This window comes from Sebastes umbrosus, chromosome 8, assembly GCF_015220745.1.
Source record: "Sebastes umbrosus isolate fSebUmb1 chromosome 8, fSebUmb1.pri, whole genome shotgun sequence".
In the NCBI taxonomy this organism is placed as follows: Eukaryota; Metazoa; Chordata; class Actinopteri; order Perciformes; family Sebastidae; genus Sebastes; species Sebastes umbrosus.
In genome coordinates this window covers 19,204,334-19,220,626 of record NC_051276.1, presented here as the reverse complement: position 1 = coordinate 19,220,626, position 16,293 = coordinate 19,204,334, and the positions used below count along the sequence as shown (strand labels likewise).

Genomic DNA, 16,293 nt, shown 5'->3' with positions numbered 1-16,293 from the left:
TTTCTATTGCCTCATGCTCCCTCTCATTTTCGCAGCCTCTCTTTCTGCTTTGCTGTTGTGTTGCCGCTGTTGTTGTGCTGCATTGTTCGGTCGGGGATTTTCTTCCTTTTTGTCTTTTTCTTCCTCTCCTCTATTCTCTGGAGAAGAAGGGATGCTTTCCTGGGTGCAGTCAGTGATACAGCGTGGAGCAGCTCTTTCAGTTTCATTATATAAACAGCTTTGATGCCTCTTCTTGCTCTCTGGTTTCTATGGCTAAGTGGCTTTTGGAGAGGGCTCTGGACTACAGAGACAAGAGGTGTGTGTGTGTGTGTCTGTACATGAGTTTATTGTCTATATGCTGCTGCCTTGAGTATATTTCTGCATATGGCTGACACTGAGGTAGATTTATCAATGAGTATTAGAAAATCTCTCCAATTGCATTATTCAAACTGGCCTAACAAGGCCTTAGAACAGATTCTTTGGCTTCGGATTACTTAAAAATGTGTTTTATGTGGCAATATTTGTAGTGAATTTGTAGTGGCAGTTGGCAGCATTGGGCAAAAAATCCATAATAACCTTTCAGCATATTGTAATTCAAGTGTTCTGAGAGATAACTAGACTTCTGCACCTCCTCATGGCTCTGTTCAGGCTTTAAAATATCTAGCCCGTTGTGGGAGACTTTGGCCAATCACAGGTCATTTCAGAGAGAGAGAGAGCGAGCATTCTTATTGGCTGTTCATTCAACGGAGGCAGCTGTCAATCACTCGCAAACTCGGATCAAAAGGTCAAACTAGGCAGCGCTGATCAAATATGAATCAATATTCTGTTACTGTAATGCCTATTTCACTCCTCGAATGTTTTCAGAAACATCTTGTAGTGAACTGTTTAGCTGAAAAATAAGAAAGTTTGCTCCGGCTGGTGGGCGGTGCTTGGTATTTCCTCTACTGATCTCAACATGGCTGCCGGGTCACAAACTTTCTCATTTTACAGCTAAACAGTACACTGCAAGATGTTTCTGAAAACATTTTATTTGTGAAAAAGGCATTACAGAAACAGAATATTGATCGATATTTGATCAGCGCTGCCTAGTTTGGCTGGAGTTTGTGAGTGATTGACAGCTGCTCAGAGATGGCAGGCTCCAGCTCGGCTCTGATTGGTTGTTTTCCTCCGGTCTGTGAAATCTTGCAGATGCCATTAGGAGCACCGGAGGACACAGAGGAACATGATTTTTTTCAGATTACCTGTCTCATGCACAGCAGGATATAGTGATCGTTTTATAAAATTAACTTTTTTTTAATCATATTTGCTCCATTTCTACCCACTGCTGCTTTAATGATTGTATATTTCTCTATGACTGGCATTAATTTGGTCTTAAAGAGTCTTAAATCCATCTCGATGAAACTTACAGCGACCCTGATAAACATCAGGTCAGGTTTCACGATCGTCTCCGAGGGCTGGTTTCAGATCATTGCTTTCTCTTCCTCCCCTGTAATTACCTCAGATTCTCCATTCCCCACCTCAACCTTTACCCTCCCTGCCTCCTCCTTATCACCCTCTGATCCCTATCCTTCTTTTCTTTTCATATTTGCCTTACACTCCCTCCATGTCCTCCTCTTTCCCACCTCTCTCTTCCTGTCCTGGTTCTCTTCCTCCTCACGTTTGTTTTCTGTGTGTGCCCGGAAAGAAAGATCATCTCCTTATCGCCTTAGGTGCGGTCAGCCAAACCAGGCATGACTGTTGTAATCAGTGTGAGCACACACACATGAGCACACACTGTTACATGTGCACACATAATGTGGGAGGTCTCTCTCTGTAGTGAGGAGTTTAAAAACATATCGACTTGCAGCCGCAATGGTCTTCATTAAGACCTTGGCTTGGTATGTGAGTGAGAGTGATGAAGAGATTGTTATGGGGATGATGACCAGAGGTTTGCAAGGAGTTGACGTCACAGCCCACCCACTTAAAGGCCTCAGATCGAGGAGGCCACGTACCGTACCGTTCTCCTCCTTCTCCTCTCAGCTGTTCATTTGCAGTGGGAGCTGGCACCAACTTCTGTGCTCCTGGGGATTACTTCTCCACGTCTCCCTTCTTGTCTTCCTTCTTTCCTCCCGCTGAGCCCTCCTCTAAGTCCCTTCCTTCCTCCCTGATCCCACTCTCCTTGCTTCATCGCCACAATGCTTCCTCTACACAAACAAACCACAGACACAGAGGTGACCTCAGCCGCAGAAGGGCTATTTCAGACTCTCCCACGACCGCTCTCACGGTCATGTTAGAAAGCTCGCTGTTGTTCGAGGATGCATCATCGCCTGGCTGTCTTAGCGGGCAATTGAAACTCCACTTTTAGCCGTTTTTGCTCTTTTAACCTTATTGAAGGCTGACTTTGTCTCTCTAGTCCAGAGAGACAGGGGTAGCTAGTTTTGAATGTTTCGTAAACCGTCACTCACGGCCATAGCTCTGCATCTTTGGAGGTGAAATTGTGCAGTCTGGGACTTTGGCCCCCACTCTTTATGATAGACAGAGAGAATCGAAGCGTACATTGACATTTCAGATAATGTTACACCCATATCTTGTCAGCCTGAATGATATTACGTATTTGTTGCAGATAAGAAGGACATTGCAAATGTGTTTATGACCATGAAACCTATTGATTTGAATTGATTTAGGTTGCTTTTATCTCTCTCTCTCTCTCCTTCACCACCCTCCCTTCCCTTCTCTTTGTGTGTCTTCTTCATCTTATTTGCCAAATCCACCCCTCATGATTCTCCTATCGTCCGACGCCGACAATGCAGGCACTCAGCATCGCTTCCTGCAGGCATTTCATTAAAGCACTAATAACACATTGGTAATTAGGTGACAAAGAGGCTTTTCTTATTGTACTGATCAGCTGCTGAGACGTAGTCCTCAGAGGCCCACACAGAAGGAGGTTGGCTGTTTTTGTGTGTGTGTGTGTGTGTGTGTGTGTGTGTGTGTGTGTCTGCGTTGTTTCTGAAATGTATGCCTCTGCTTTGAGTCTATCCCATTTTTTTTTTTCTACAAAAATGGAAAAATCCAGTGGAGTGCTGGTATTGTTCCTTTTTTCAACTCTTACTTTTGATCTTGTTTACCGCAAAGGTAATCTGGCGGCAGGTTTCATGATGAGCTCAAGCATACAGATGACCACACAGCCTATATACAAGCTTGGATATTAGATTCTTATTTATGATCTGCAGTGTCCTTTTATCAGTGGAAATGCATTTACACAGTGAAACTTGCATTCTTTCCACTTTTTCCTCTCTTCTCTTGTTCCCTATTAGTCTCTCCCCTTATTCTATATCAGATGGTTTTCGAGCCACCTGAGGCACTGAACAAATAACGTAGTGCAAATGAAATTTCCTGTGAGGCTTATTGATGTCATTAAACACTAGCATACTAAGGCCCGGAATCATTTTAGTCTTCATCAGACCGGCTGACATTTTAGTGAATTAGCTGTTGGAGGTTTGGTGGGTTGGGGTGAGGTGGGGTTGTTTTAGCTCCCCCAGCATTTTTCCCCCCTTCACAGGGTCAAATGGTAGAATCGATCATCTCATTTGGTCCGTCTGCTGGCCTTTGATTGGCTGTCATAAGGCTAATATGTGTCTGCTGCGTAATGTTATTCCTGCATGCTGTTCTTTTTAAACAGTAAATCAAGTTAGCATTGAGTTTCTTTCGAGCATAAAAGAGCACGGCAATATTGTGATTATCATGAGAATTCACGTTTGACTTAAAAGCAAAAGCCCTTCATTTCTTCCCAGAGCACTCTTAAGTTGCATTTGGCATTTTGTTGTCCTTTCGTTTGTGTCAAAATGCCAATTCATGCCATTTAAAAAGTTTGGGACATGTAATTTAGGGATATGCATAATTTCATTGTCCCGTGGTTGACATTTCAAAGCGTGGTTGAAAGAAAATATTTTGTTTTGTGTGTGCCGAAAAAATGACAAAAGCTAAGCAGATTATGGCCCAAAAGAATCCCATAAGTTTTTCACTTTTTGGTACTAATCTATAATATTTTTTACATGTCAGATTTTCTCACTAAGAGGAACTTGGAGAAATGTTGTCATGTTAGTTTGATGGAGTCTAGCTTCACTCGTGCTACACCTCTGTTATACATACTGTAGCTTACACAGGACAAGTTTACATTTGATTGGCTCCAAAAACCCCACTAGTGGCTTGTGACTAATTTCTCTGGTTTTTAACTCAAGTTTTCAACTCGCCAGATTCTTGCCAGTACACAGCCCTAGTTATTCAGTCGCAGTACAGTTTCCTCCCTCTCCACATTAATGAGATCTGGTTGATCCTTGTTTGTGTTTGGGGTCAGTCAGTTGGTCGGTCTCGCCTTGTAGCTGTGGCGCCACCGCTGGCCTTTGGTTTCCTGAATTAGTAAGTCTGATACTTCAAAAGCCAACCAAAGTGAGACTCCATCTGCCCATCATTGTATTGTCATGACACGTACAGGACAGGGAGTGTGTCATTGTGTCACGCGTTTGGGAAACATCATCAGAGCGGCAATAGCTCCAACGCAGCTCACTGCTACAGTGACCGCATGCCCTGTCAGCTGTTGCCACCACTCCTGTGTCTTTCTCTCACAGCTGATCAAAAAATCTAAATCTGTTCCACAAAGCTTCTTCTTCTCTTCCTGTTCTCAGCTGAGCAGGACGTGGGGAGAAGAAAAGAAGGAGAGAAGAAATAAGGAAAATGGAAAAAAGAAAGTTGTTAATGTCACTGAACCATGAAAGGCTTGGCCTGGGGTTGGAATGATTCGGTATACAAGGTTCTTTAGTGCTGTGGCTGCGGGGATAAACATAACTTACATCAGCCCTTCGCTTGTACAGGAGATTTCCTCTCCTGGCACTTACAACCTCAACACTCGAACTGCACTGTGATACACACACACACACATACACACACACACACACCGCACACAGACCCTTTCAAGTAGCTCATGTACACACACACACACCAGAGGGCAAACGAGGGTTTTGAATAGTATTTTTTATTCTGTTTGCACGCATGACAGCGGTTGCTATTACTTGTTCACACATACAGAGAGTTTAGTCGGCTTTTGTTGGATGGATTTGTATCAACAGCAATATGAAAATATTAATTGCATTAGACTGTATTATCAGTGTAACGTGTGTGTGTTTTGTGTCTTTTCTCTCTCTCTCTCTCTCTCCAGATCATCACTCAGTATGTTTACGAGCTGTTGGAGAAAAAGTGCAACATGACTAAAGCAATCCTGCCAGTAAGTACCCAGAGTGAAAAGAGGCATTTTCCCTCTTTGATTTATGCCCTTGAAGATTAAAGGGAGTATTAAATATGAAAATTGACGTAAATGCTTAGGCTTCAGAGTGCGATTATGATATTGAGTGTCCTGTTTAAAAAAAAAAAAAAAAGAAAGAAAAAGGGGGATTGTGAGGCGTCAGCTCTCCTCATTCTCTATCAGTCTTTGTCTTTCTCTTTCTATCTCACTCAGTTTCTCTCTTTACTCCCTCTCTTTCTTTTACCCCCTCCTCTGCCCACATCCTTTGTGCAAAAGTGTCTTCTCAACAAATTAACTGTATTGTGACGTGTCATTTCAAAGGCGCAGAGGCGCAGCGTGCTGATGCTTAATCTGTTTTGCATTCATTCGCGCTGAAGGGGACTTTCTACTCTTGCCATCACGGAGTTATTCTTTGCCCAGCTCATCCGGGCTCAGAGCACACACTTGATCCCTTTTTATTTGTTGTCGGAAGCATGTTTGTCTCTTTTTTTTGCCCCCTTCATCCCTGCTTCTTTTTTCGGTTTATAAAAGTTGTGATCATTTTTCAGGCTGCGTTTATAGGGATGTTAGGCAGCGCTGGTGTTTAGGAGCGTAGCAGAGTTAGCTCCAGCGCTAACAGTGTCCATAAATCACCTAGCCGGGGACTCAGCGCCTTTCATTAGCCCCCATACACTTTTTCTGGTTTATCTGCCTGGCCTATTTATCTCATTATTCCTCTGGAAAATTGCTCTGTTCTGCTTTTCTGCTGCCCACCCGCCTGCGTGTATATATGGCGTGTGTGTGTGTGTGTGTGAGCGTGTTTGTGTATTAGTGGTGGGTCCGTCCACCTGCGTGGCATTGAACTTGTGACCGCAGATTTTAAGAAGATTAACCACAGCCAAGTATAGGGAGAGGGAATGAGGGAGCAAAAGAGAATAAAGGGTAAGATTTTCTCCCCCACTCGGCTCTCTTTGTCTGCTTGGATTAAGTTCTTGCAGCTGCCACCCATGGCTTTTATGGACAGTGTTTGTCTCCTTAGAGATTCTTCCAGGCATACTTGGGAGGGATGCAGAGACGCATGGGATGTGGACGGAGCGCATGCACGCACACAAACATTTCTCACTTCGCCTCTCTTTCTGTCTGTACTACTTTCAGCGCCTCAGTTTTAATCACACAAATGCTGTTTTTTCTAATCATGATTATTGATGATTAGTGTGCTGATGCATATGAGCTTTTTTAATTACAAAGGCCACAAAGGAGAAGGCTGTTTCTGCTTAAACTCATGCATGTTACATAAGACCAACGTTTCTCTTCATAATCATTATCAGGTGATTCTTTGAAGCTGCAGAAATCACAATTTGATCATCTTTTGCATTTGCTGCCGTTGCAAGATTTATTTAGATTGAGTTAAATGTCCCAAAAGTCCATGAAATCAAATTCAAAACATGTTGAGCATTTAAAAAAAAAATAAATGAACATCATTGGGATAGTGTACATTTTTCCTTATATAAGACATTTTGGGGATTTGACTCCAATAGCGGCTTGTTAACCTGTGTTTTCCTGAACGTTCAGGTGGACGCTACAGAAGATGAACCCACCAGTTTTATGTACCTGAGCCCAGATGCCTTGTCCAACCCATCCAAGCTGCTGGTGCTGATCCAGGGCAGCGGCGTGGTGCGGGCCGGTCAGTGGGCCCGTAGACTCATCATCAACCAGGACCTGGACTCAGGGACACAAATTCCCTTCATCACCAGAGCCATGGAGGTAGGGGGCACTACAAAAGAAGTTCAATCTATTCTGTTGGATGTTGAACTGATTTTCTGATCTTTGATCCAAGACGTCCTGTTTTCATGTTTCACTAAGAGGGAAATGTGGGCGGGGTGCACTGAGGACACTGCATGTAAATACTTTTACATTTATAGTCTCCACTTTTCCTTTTCTTATAGTTATTTCCTTTGCAAAGAGTATAAACTGTGACATGTTTGGTATGTAGAGTTTTATGGGCCTCTTGAGAGAAAAAAAGTTCTGCAGTGTGTTCATCGTGTGGTCGTTGGTGCCGCAACTACCACGGTGGTTAGCCTGGTGGGATATTGGTGTGACAACAGTAACACAAACTGTTCATTTGAAAAGCAGGCTCGAGTATTTCGGGGCTGTGGAGGAGTTGTGGCAGAAGCAGAATGTCGTGGTATTTCGGTTGCTCGTGTTTGACTGGAGGTTTGAATGTGATCGTGGGTTATTTGCTGTTGCTGGGTGCTTTCCTAGCTCAGGATGTACTGCATCGACTCAATTCAGTTGAACTTCATTTTGTGTACAATTTACACGAGTACGGAGTGGAAAGGAAACTTTGTCCCGGGGTCATACGAGAAATTACATGATGCCGAAACAATTGCTGCACTCCTCCGCAGCATCATATAATCACAGAGGCAAATAATAACAAGCAGACATTCATTCACAGGTGCAAACATAGACTCGTGCTATTACTGCACAGTCCTCAACCCAGAACTGAGGCTTATATTGTTCTTGTTAGTGAAATTAAGCATATTCTTCAACATTTATGCATTGATATGATGCACGGTTCCTATGTAGTCTGGTGTGTTCATGGGTGACTGAGCTGAGAGAGAGGAGGATATAATGTAATGTAAAATCTAGATTAGTTTTCTTTTCCTGCCATATGATGACTCACATGTGTTTATACGTCTGTGTGTCAGCAAGCAAAAGGTGGCTCTGCTCGTCTTATCATTTTCATCCCCATCTCTGTGCTCATTTGTCAGCCCGGCCACGACTACCTGTGTAATTTCATCGGCTCGCTGTTCAAATTGACTTAGGGGAGATCCCGCACTCCCTCTCCCCTTGTTCCCTCGTTTCGTCCATCTGAATGCCATAAAGACTTTCACTGCTGTGTAAAGCCAGTTCCTGCTGTGTACAACAACGGGAGAGGGTTGTGTTGCGTGCATGCGTGCATGGGTGCGTGTGCGTGTGTGTGCTAACGGATGATTCGACTTCCCCGACACTGTCTTTGAATTCCAGTTACTCCGGCTGGTACTGCAGTTGGAGAAGGCAGGGTTGTGCTGCAGGAAGCCAAAGTGACAGCTTAGATATAGAGAACACGGTGTGTGTGTGTAGTGCGAGTGTTGCTCATTCATCATAGTAAACAAGAAATCGTGTTCTTACACCCTGACAAATCATCATCCAGGCGTTTTACCACACACAGGCCTTGTACTCCGTGTGTGCACTGGAAAGACGGGCACACACGTTTACAGTCAATTCATGCTGTCTGCATCTATTACGCGCACATTCGTGGTTTATCATGTCATACCATGAAATTTGTGTGGATGTAATTTTTTAAGTGTAATGTACGGGAGTTACAGCTACTATACAATCTAAAGAAAGAAGGTGATTTATTGATTCAAAGCAGATATAAACAGATATACATTTTATACCTTAATTTACAGACACGCAGCACCCAAGTGATTAAACATGTTCGATCAACAACTCACAAATGAATGACAGCTCTGTGACATAGTAGCATGGTTATTTTGGCCATATTATATAAGATATTTGACATATAATTACTATAAGTTTCTGATATTTTTCCTCTATGAACATGAAGATGCAGTTACACATTTTACTTTATTCATTTACCCTCAAACATCTCATCTGGTTAACTCATATACTTGTACAGGCGACTAATTCATCACTCTGCAGATAAATCCGATCCAGCTTTTTAAAGATACTGTCATTTATCTACAATAAGTCAAACGTGCATGGAAGCACTGCACAGTTTATGCATTCATTTAAACTTATCTCCTAAGATAATGTTTATAATGAGTGCATAGCTGCGAGTGAGTAGCTGACACCCAGCATGTTCTATTTAATCTCCTTGTGGGATGAGAGGTGCAGCAGAAATGGTGACAGGCGAAGTCTGAAACCTGGCAAGTAGCAACCATGTACACCATTGTTGTTAAAAGGTGTTAATGTTAAACACCTCTAACCACTTTTTTATTCAAAAAGTTTTACCATGAGACATTGATTGATAGGAAGTGTACTGTAAGCATACAGTATATAAAGCATGTTAAATCTAACTATAAAGGAAACTCTCTTTCTGTCTGTACGTGTGTATGTGGGTATGTCCTTCACATATCTCAATAACCATTCATCCGATCTACTTCACACTTGGCTGGTGTATTGCTGGGGACCCAACGACGTGCAGTGTCAAAGTTGGTGTAATTTGGCCAGATGCTGGTGCTATTAAAACAAACTTTACATTTTGGCCTTTAACTTTTAAACCATAAGTCTCAGAAACAAAAAGTTATTTCCTGGATTCTGTGGGTTCAGATGAATCTATCCATATAAGACACGCCCAGTTGTGTCTATATCGATTTAGAATTATGCCCAAATTGCCGCTTCTCCTACAAATTTTGAGCAATTTTCACCAAATTTGGTAAAAAACATCTCTGGACCAAGCCAGAAAGAGTTACTTTTTGGGATTTTTGATGTTCAATACAGATTTCCTATAGCTAGCCCTCAAAGTTAGCTGAAATGCCGTGGGCAGGGCTTATATTAAAAATATGTCATATCTCTTGAATGCTTTGTTCTTGCGACCACATTTGGTTAACATATATAGATATGATGTCTGAGTGACCATGACAAGTTTGGTGCCATTGGGCTTTTAGGTGGCGCTGTAGCAGCATCATCTAACTATAAATCAAGGAATCGCTGCCTGTCTGTATGTGTGTGCGCGCCCTTTGCATATCTCGAGAACAGTTCATCCGATCTATTTCACATTTGGTGGCAACACGTTCAGTATTAATAAACTTTGAATCAACAAGAGATAGCGCTCTGTGCAGCAGTGGGGCGGGGGTTCAGGGCTCTGCGGAATTAACAGGCTGCGGCTCATTTTGCGCGGTTCACTTTTGCTGCTGGATATCCAGTACTAACGTTTCCGTATAGTAACAACCAAACTCTTCACTTCCTTGGAGTGAATGAGCGGTTCTTGACAACGCTGCAAGCAGCACTTCCAGAGGCCAAGCAATTGGCCCGCTCCGAACGGCCACGCCCCTCGTGGGCACTGCTCTAGTATAAGTGTATATATATATATTGTCTACTCACTTCCAAATCGGGCAAGTACTGTACTTTTGCTATTGCTACCTCTGCACCAGCACTCAGTTCCATTCTCTCCACCTACACATTTAATCCACAGCTGAATACAATGCAAAGTTCACACCGTCTGATAAGTCAATCTGGGAAATTCAGGAAATGCCTAACTGAGAAGGAGGGTGACAAACTTAATTTTACCCGCAATACATTTCTGATATCCAGTAGTGTGAGAATCGGCAGCAGTGGAATATTCTTGTAACCGAACTGTCGTTGCGGTTGGTATGAAAACATATTTGTGAATCATTCATTAGAAAAGTCTGACGCTGTACAACTGTGTAAGAGCAACTCTGGCACCACGACAATTACATAATATTTTTGATTTACAAATGAAGTTAAGTGCAGTGTTTGGTCAAATGTTGACATTTTGAGTATACTTTTTCATTATGTTTAGATTAGGCTCCATTTTCCACAAATGTTTCGTGGCAAGAATCAGTTGCCTCGAGTGCATCTCGTGAAGATACTCGTGGGAAGTTGATTGGAAATTCAAAGCCTGCAGCAAAGGGTCAACTAGAGTGCATTCGGTAAATATGGGGGGGAGCTTGTGGCTTTGCAAAACACACGAGCACGCACACATACACAGATAAAACAGTTCATTAGACTCACTACTTATGTAGCGTGTGTGCATGCAGTGCAACTCTACAGTGTGTATGGGCTTTCACATACCTGCGTCAAAGCACCACTCTGAAGTGCTTAGCCATGTTCCTCGGAACTTCGAGTCAGCCTTTCCGCTCTTCCGATGGTAAAAATAGCTGATTGCGCAAGTTAATCAGGTCCTTCACACAACATACATGCACACACACACACACACACACACATACAATAACAGGGTGAATCTCGGGGCAGCCTGCGTCTTACACACCATTTACACCCCATCGCCAGTCTCTGCCTCCCATATCCACCACGCTCCTGTCTACAGATATCACAATCTTTGTCATGCTGCTATATGATGATGACACATTAATAAGCTGGCAAAACATATATGTTAAAGATAAGTCTAAAATATGTACGCACAGACATGTGCACACCGATAAAACACACACACACACAGATGCACCACATGGAGCAGAGAGTATGCTTGTGGCATTTGGCACAGTGTGCCGGGTTAAGGGGAATCTTTGTGCTGTGTGTGCAGGTCTCATGCATGTTATGAACGTGTGTGTGCATGTGGAAGTGGTGCTATTCCCATAGCATGGCGGTAAAATGACAGGTGAGAGGAGGAGGATGCTCCAGCAACAACCAGTGAGCGGGGGAAAAGAGGTGGAAAAGAGGAGTCTGAGACGGAGAGGGTGGGGGTGGCGGCGGCGGTGGGGTGCAGAGAGGGAGAAGGGTTATGATTGGTTGGAAGAGGACAGAAGAGGAAAGAAGGAGAGGGGTACAGAGAGGATTGAAGCAGGAAGAGAGAAATGAGAAGAGGACGAGGGAGTGACTGCAAATGGGGTGGGACTGGCAGAGGAGAGACGGGAGTGTAGAGAGAGGGAGAGAGAGTAGGCAGAAGGCAGGCGTCTGACAGCTCCACTACTGGGAGAGGGCCTCTTAATGACAGCTTATTCCTTCATGATTTCAATTCCTGACAGTCGACAGGTCTGCTTGTTGCATCATGGCAGCTGTATCATTACCTTCTGGCCCTGTCACTGCTCTGCATCCTGAGACTGAGATGGTGGAGGTGGAGGGTGGGCGCCGTGGGGTTTGGAGGGGATGGGGGGGATGGGAGAGAGAGAGAGAGAGAGTAGATCGTGAGGTTACAGTCAGAATAATTGAGGAGGGACTATTGAAAGGTGGGATCATTAGTTATAGTAGCTGTTGGAGTTAAGAGTAGGACTTTCAACTTGTGGAAGTTTGTGTCCATATTGAAAGAAGAAACGCACGGATGCTGTTGTGAGGCCTTAGCTCTCCTATATCACTCGTCTGGTCATGACACGACATAGTTGAGAAGCAAGAAGCCAAAATGTTCTAGTGCCTCGACTTCTCCTGCAGTCGCCAACTTTCAGTTTTGCAGACAGCGTTAGTTATCGATGGATGGATGTGGATAGAAAAACTATAAAATAAATTTTCAATACTTCTAGATGAACTAGTAATCTTTGTCAGCTATACATATGATTTCTGTAGAAGTTCAGTTGGTGCTGCAGTTTTTTTTTTCCCTCTCTCCAACTTGTTAACTGCATATACACACGCACACATACACACAACCGCACACAAAACCACAATTATACACTGTCCTCAAGAACTCGTTAATTTAATTTGGAAGTTGCTGCTAATACAAAAACAGATCCATACCCCCTGTAATGCCTCCCCTCCTTCTCTCCATCTCGCTCCGTCTCTCTCTCCCGATAGTGAGTCAGGCTCGACACTGGAGACCCACTGCAAAGAAAGAGGGGGTGTGGTGTTTTCAAAAGTGTGTCAAAAGCCTAGGGGTTTGTATCTGCCCAGAATTTCAATGGGAGGCTGAAAGGGGGCACCGAAGCAGACAAACTCAAACACAGAAATCCTCTTTTAATTTCTGTCATGCTGCCCACCCTCTTCTTCTTTTTTTCTTTTTTTTTAGCGGGATGATGTCCTCTTCAACATCGGCTGCACACTCTGGCATCTGCTTTTGTTGTGTCACGGCCCTGTGTGCTGCGAGGATATCTCTCTCTCTCTCTGTCTCTCCAATCACCATTCTTCCTCCTCCTCCTTTCTCATTAGTTCCTCTAATTCCCCCCGAGCTGTGAGTTAACCTGTTTGTATGTGTGTGTGTAGCCCAGTGATAACATTGTACGTACAGTGTGTGTACAGCCTATCTCGGGGCATCAGGTGGCTACAGAGGCCAGACGAGGTATCATTCTCTCCAGCCAGCCAGCTTTAGCCAGAGGACAGTTTGTGTATGTGTGTGTGTTTGGGGTCAAAAGATGTGCCTTCTTGCCATGGCCTTGTAATAGCAGCCCTGCAAGCAACACACACACACACACACAGGCATACACACACCTCCAGGTGGGAAGGTCCCAGCACATCCCGCAGCTCAGATCAATGCACTTGACACCTTCAAAGGCGGGTGTGAGGCCTGGACTTGCTCTGGGGTTAAACCTCTTTTAAATAGCATCCCGCGGGAAGGCAGCTGTCAATAACCCACCATAATTACCGGGGCCAGGCCCGCCAAGGGCTCGGCTGCACAGGCCAAATTAAAAATTGATCAGAGGGAGAGAAAACATTATTTTGTGGTGGTATTCCCTGTCCTAACAGCACTGCTGCTGCCGTATGTGAAAATCTCATCAATTGAGGTCCGAGCTAGATATCTAGAGAGCTATTTATCTATCTATCTGCCCCCCTTCGTCCACATGAACAATGAAGTGCTGTCCCTGTTGTAAAAAAAAAAAGAAATTTGCATGTTAAGTGTCTTTCAGTGTGTGTGTGTACATGCAGTACGTGAGCGTGTGCATACTGTATGAGCATGCAGCTGATTGTTATGTGCTCCAGGTAATCGTACATCATCCCCTGTCTGTGTAGTGTGCGTGTGTTTGCGCACACACCTTGTAGCACTATATTGATTGTGGTCTCATTGAGTTTCTCTTGGCAGCAAGCCTTTATTTGTCAGTCAGAGAACGATATGAAGAAGATATGTTCATCCTCGGGCTTCCTCGAGGAAAACACACACATGCTATTGTTTCACAAGACAATGATAAATGAGAACGACAGTTTACAATGGGGTTTGAGGTCTTTTCTAAACACACACTGCAGGTAAAAGGTCATAGCACGCGGTTATTATCGTTGTTTCTGTATGTCATCGGTGTAGGACACGTTCTTCGCAGTCCGTATTAAGCCCCATTTAAAATGGATTTCCTTTTGGGACGTCCCGTCATTATCGTAATTACCAGTGGCATCTGCAATTCGCATCCACTGCAAATCTGCCAGATACATAATTCACATAAGTGTTTAACAGGGGAGCATGCATTATGACATTTCACATTTGGGCTAGGAGCAGAGATTCGAGGGAAAACACACAGCAAATTCTGCGATGTTAATTAGCGTTGATTAGCCTCCATAAACACGGGAAGTGTTGATTTTAACACTTTCAGAGTTACAGTAAATGAACTCTGGCAATTCACTGTGCAGATATCATTTACTTTATTCTAAGTACCTCTGGATTTACAACCATAGCACATGCAAATTGCATTATAGGATTCCTCCTCTAAAAAGTAATCCAATTTGAATAGTGTGACTTTAAATATAGCGCTTCAGATCAGTTCTTCCCAAAGTGGCGGCTGCGGAACCCTGGGGTGCCGTAAAAACTGGCCAGGGATGTGGCAAGATTTGTTTCCAACACAGTGTCACAGTAAATAGACCTAAAATAAATGCAGATAATAGATATTTAATGTGACATTCTTAGCTTAAAGGGGTGCATGAGAGTGTGTTTGTGTCACCGGGGCACTGTGGTTTAAAAAAGTTTGGGAACTACTGCTGTAGATCCCAAAAAACTGAAGATGACAAGTTCAGGTAGCAGTTTAGTTTGTTACAGAAGTCCATATACACTCAGAGAGAAAAAGAAACTTTCTGAATGTACAGTATGTACACAAATATACAGTATATAGTTGAAAAAGATGTTGAGAGTTGTTTAGCGTGTCAGTTTCCAGGCTGTTCATGCCACCATGCTGCTTGGGGGATGAGAGGATGGAAAAAAAAAACAAGAGGATGAAAAACAAAAGAAAATGAGAGAGGAAGACTTTGATCTAATTGTGAAACATTATTTGGGAGTGTACATTTTTTTTAGCCCATGTGTGATAATTGACTTTATTTTTTTCCTCTTGAAATTAACAAATTATACCATCAAAAAGGCTTTGTCTCCATGTGTGTGTGTGTGTGTGTCTGAGGTGGGTAGTAGGTCATTTGCAGCTGCAGGCTGTGTGTGTGCGTCCCAATGGGAAGGTCTTGTTTAGTCTCTCTTCCAGAGGGCCCCAGGCGGTGTGTGGTTGATACCTCTTCACTCTCTCACTGGGAACACTTCTCTATGGCCAACACACACACCCCCACACACCCCCCCCCACACACACACACACACACACACACACAAAAAAGACATGCGCACACGCACGGAAAAATCCTCCACAATCTTTTGCACAATTCGTCAACCTGCGCGGCAGCAAGTTCGCTCTCTCACAGCGGAAACGTTTTTTGGTTACAGGTGGGTGGATGCACCGTATGTGTTTTGAGTCAGTTGATATTACATGCAGACACACACACACACAAACACACACACACACACATGCATCCTCTTGTAAATTTTGCATGTATCCCCCATCGCAGCAGGTTTGCAGAGGTTAAAAGTGCTGAGCTGTGGACGTTCCAGGAGGAAATTGAGTTTTGCGAGGAGCTAGTGGTGAGCAGATAGGTGACCCACTGTGAATTTACACTAAACACCACACACACACACACACACACACACACACACACACACACACACACAATCAGCCACTGAGCATCTCTTAGGGTTAAAGTTGAAACCTGCTGTAAGCTCTCCAGTGCCAGTGTCACGCTCCTGGGCTGTGCGTGCCACACTTTGATCGATGAGAGGAAACTCTGTGCTTAAATAGGGGTTACCAGGGTTCTAGGGGGTACACTAGGGTTAGAGGCAAACAACAACAAATCTTTCAGCTAATAGTTTTAGTGCCGACTCTGTGGTTAGAAATGAAAATAGATGCTGGAGGGCTGCTCTTGGTTTTCTTATAGACGTTTGAAGTTTGGGAGAATGTTTTTTTTTTGTTTTAGGGGTAACAACATGATACTATTCAGACATCTAAACCAGCTTTTCAATCATTTGGCTCACTGGATTATTTGTCATATACAGATGATTAGTAATATGCCATACATTTATTTGAGGCTGCGGTTTTATCTGTGTTTACCCGTATGTGGTAGCGCCTTGTAGCTGTCTGCTT

At 43.6% G+C, this 16,293-nt stretch overlaps 1 protein-coding gene across 2 annotated transcripts in view; it reads left to right on the top strand.

Moving 5' to 3' along the window:
* fam172a (family with sequence similarity 172 member A) overlaps positions 1-16,293 on the top strand; it is a 170,236-nt gene that overhangs the window by 17,583 nt on the left and 136,360 nt on the right. For both annotated transcript variants that reach the window (XM_037776656.1, XM_037776657.1), the window contains exons 5-6: positions 5,171-5,236; positions 6,806-6,997. In XM_037776656.1, coding sequence (XP_037632584.1) covers positions 5,171-5,236; positions 6,806-6,997 — 258 coding nt within the window. The remainder of the gene's footprint in view (positions 1-5,170; positions 5,237-6,805; positions 6,998-16,293) is intronic.